General features: G+C 45.4%; 1 protein-coding gene across 1 annotated transcript in view; it reads right to left on the bottom strand.

The window, feature by feature from the left end:
* Nucleotides 1-1,478: 1,478 nt before the first annotated feature.
* Nucleotides 1,479-3,350, bottom strand: part of LOC109528117 (antigen peptide transporter 2-like) — a 1,926-nt gene continuing 54 nt past the window's right edge. Inside the window, exons 2-7 of the mRNA XM_019890426.1 lie at nucleotides 3,075-3,276; nucleotides 2,774-2,888; nucleotides 2,316-2,449; nucleotides 2,230-2,236; nucleotides 1,987-2,195; nucleotides 1,479-1,800 (exon numbers count right to left, since the gene is read on the bottom strand). Of these exons, the coding sequence (XP_019745985.1) occupies nucleotides 1,670-1,800; nucleotides 1,987-2,195; nucleotides 2,230-2,236; nucleotides 2,316-2,449; nucleotides 2,774-2,888; nucleotides 3,075-3,276 (798 nt within the window). The 3' untranslated portion in view covers nucleotides 1,479-1,669. The remainder of the gene's footprint in view (nucleotides 1,801-1,986; nucleotides 2,196-2,229; nucleotides 2,237-2,315; nucleotides 2,450-2,773; nucleotides 2,889-3,074; nucleotides 3,277-3,350) is intronic.

Here is a 3,350-nt window from a genome sequence, read left to right on the forward strand (position 1 = left end):
AAACTAAGGAATTTTTTGTTTAAAAATAAAGAATTTGTATAAAACAGAAAAGGCGATGTCATATAATTGCTATTTAACGACTAAACATGAGCCCTCTTTATAATCTTCCCCTCCGCAAGTCCGCATCTTTTTTGACCTGGTATCCCCAATATGGAGGAGCAAGAAGTGAAGGATAAACAAAAGATAGGAGGCCCGTTCTTGCTCGGGGCCTCGAGTGTGATTTTTTTTTTTTTTCAAAAGCGTGTTCCTGAAAATGTTCCTATTTATTTTGTTTCAATGCTTCTTAAAGCAGGTTGTTTTTTATCTGTTCCGATGCAAATCATTAAAAAAAAGAATGTTGTTATTTATTTATTTATTTATCTAGTTTATTTTTGCAGATTAATTGTATTTCTGTGTTCTTGCTCTTCGATCATTTCATTCGATTTTTCATTTTCATACCAAATTACAGATCACGAAAATTTAAACTTTTATGTTAAATTCCGTTTCAACAAAACTAGAGAAATAACAATTTCATTTATCTTTTCCCATTTATTGGATTTGCATTATTCTATTTCAAGCCTAGTGGGCTGCGGTATTTCTCTGCGTAATTCAGCGAATGCGCATCAAGATGTCTTTGTCTGGCCTCTCATTCTGTGTTTCAGCGTTATTTCGTTGTGCAAATGCATTTATCATGTTCATAAAAATGTGTAGATTATTTTTACCTCAAGAAATCTTGCATTTTTTTCTGCCAAAAATACGATGGAATAAATTGAACTAAAAATTGCAGGCCGTGAAATTTTCAAAAAGAAAAGTGTTGAAACTTGTCTGGAGATGTCTGGATGATTGCGCAATGCTCTGTCAGTGTCAGAGCTTGTGGCGTGGGCCATGATGTGCAAGAAACACCGTGATTAAATCAGTATCTTGTCACAACTCACCGTGATGTTGCGACCCATACATCACAGTGCGCTGAGGCGTTTCGAGGAACAGTGAATAGATTTGGCCACGAGAGACCGTGGTTCGCAAAAAAAACAGAAGTCGCCTCATCACAATACGTACTGTACTAAACTCATGCAATGATTATTCAAAGAACTCCTTCCTGTCTCTGTCGTTTATCCACCCGTCATTGTTCTTCTTTGTCTCTCTGCTTCTCTCTCTTAAAGTGCCGCGCTAGAATCATGAGGACGTACCGCTGCTGTGGTTCATGGCCTAATTTTCAACCCGTCAAAATGACGGATGGCCTGAAATGTTTCCGTCAACTCTGAAAAAAAATCCGTCACTAATGGAAAATTGTCGGTTCACGTACCCGCTGCAGAAACAGAAATATAAAAGATGTAAATGTTTATACTGTTTTGTTTAAGTTAGATTTCGTGACAAAAGACAGGCTTTAATTGGTTATCATCAATCACCCCTCCTCCTCCCGAGTGCTCACAAATAAAATATGAAATTTCGGGTTTGCTTCGGGCCCGGGCCTGCAAATCAAGTTAATTGGTCGAGGTCGGGCTGGATTTTTTTAGGCCCGATCTTACCTCTAAAACACACACACACTAAATTCTTCTTCTTATTATTATTGTTATTGGCAGAAATTGAGGGCCCCAAATCCAATGTTGCCAAAAGAGTTTGACCAGCATCTTACCCAGAAGGGACATGATGCTGACAGTGTCCCGCTGGGTCTTGACCCTGTACGTGTCCATCAGCCGGTCGTCATAGTGACGGGCCTCGTGTTTCTCAGCGTTGAAGCTCGGCGTCGTCGAACGGCCAAGATGATCTCATTAGCCGTCTCGTTTGCCGCGGACATGGAGTCATGGTGGCCTGCGTCAACCGCTGCAAACGCAAGGTTGCATCATTCGTGGGGTTGGGCGAGTCATCGATTTGGGGTGGCTTTATTTGAAGATCACTCGACCAGCCAACTCATTAGAATGACCGAAATCCATCCGTTTGACTGGACTGAACAGTGAGCGGAGCTACAGTAGCGACAATCAATGGACATGATTGGTCTGTCAGCTTTACCTGGTGCTGTTTGTTGGAGATGGTCTGGATGAGGCCCGTGATGGGGACCTCCAAGAGCACTAAACATGTTAGCATCCATGAGAGGTTCACCATGTGTGTACGCCGTCTGGATGAGCGTCCTCAGCAGAATGTTGATGTTCAGACAAACCGTTTCAGCCATCAGGGGGATGTCTTTGGAAAGCAAGGAGGTGGGTTCACCTGCGCCCGGAAAAAAAATTATACATTTATTTTTTTGGGGTGGGAGGGGACACTACATCACACTGGCGGGGGTCAGAGACATGACCGCTTGTTTGCTGTGCACTATTTTTGTACCACACTCTCTGCATTACCTATCTTTGCGGTGTCAAAAAAGGCCGTCTCCTGGTTGGTCTGAGCATGAAAGAGCTTTGCCTTCACTCTGCACTTGAAGGAGCGAATGACCCACATGAGGAACTGGTTCCCTCTGCTGCCGGCGCCCACCGCGCTGCGGAAACAAAAACAAGATGGGCGGTCACTTTACCAGAAGTTCTCGAACTTGGGTTGTCAGAAGGGTCTGCAAATGATTTGTGATTAACGTTTTATTTTTATTTACAAAGTGGTTTCCCGACAAAATGGGCATCGAACCCCCCCCCCCACCCACAATAAACCACCAACTTCCCACGAAAGAAAACAGGAATTACTTTTTTTTCATTAAAATGGGCAGCTTTTTCATTCCTGTAGGCATTTAGGCGTACTCATGGTAATTATGTTTCATCGGCGCCTGGATTATGCAGGCATCTGACGTTTTGGGGGTCAGGATACTTCTCACCTTCCCACTGAGAACACGCCCATGAGAAGCAGTGCTGACAAGAAGTCATCTGGCCCGAAATCCTCACGCAGGTTGTCAATTACCTTGCCCGTGTAATACCGGATCTGGATCCCACCTGGGACACGCACACAAGAATAAATTCCCTCAACCCCGACATTTCCTTTAATTCTGTTTTATTTGGAGTACATTTTCCCATGCAACGTTGTAAATCAAGGGGACCACTCCTTGATTCAGTATTCCCCCGGCCCTCCCCTCATTCATTTCGACCCCTTCCTTTATCCTCATCGCGAAACTGTGTAACTAATGGGGAGAAAGCAAAACCCTCCGAGCAGCAGGGCCAAGTCCGGCCTGTACATGCGAAGCACCCTCATGAACAAAACTCGCGGCTTTTGTCGCTTCTGTCTCCGGCCACTCGGGGAGTCTGGCACGCCGACTTCCCACAGCGAGGCAGCGGCCAGCGAGGCTCCGGCGCACACGATCCAGCAGCGCGAGACCCCCGCCGCCTCGGGGCGGGGAGCGCGCTGTGCAAGGCGAGGAAACGAGCCGGCGCTGCGGGGAGCTCGCCGAGCTTGGTCAG

This window comes from Hippocampus comes, unplaced genomic scaffold, assembly GCF_001891065.2.
Source record: "Hippocampus comes isolate QL1 unplaced genomic scaffold, H_comes_QL1_v1.1 scaffold564, whole genome shotgun sequence".
In the NCBI taxonomy this organism is placed as follows: Eukaryota; Metazoa; Chordata; class Actinopteri; order Syngnathiformes; family Syngnathidae; genus Hippocampus; species Hippocampus comes.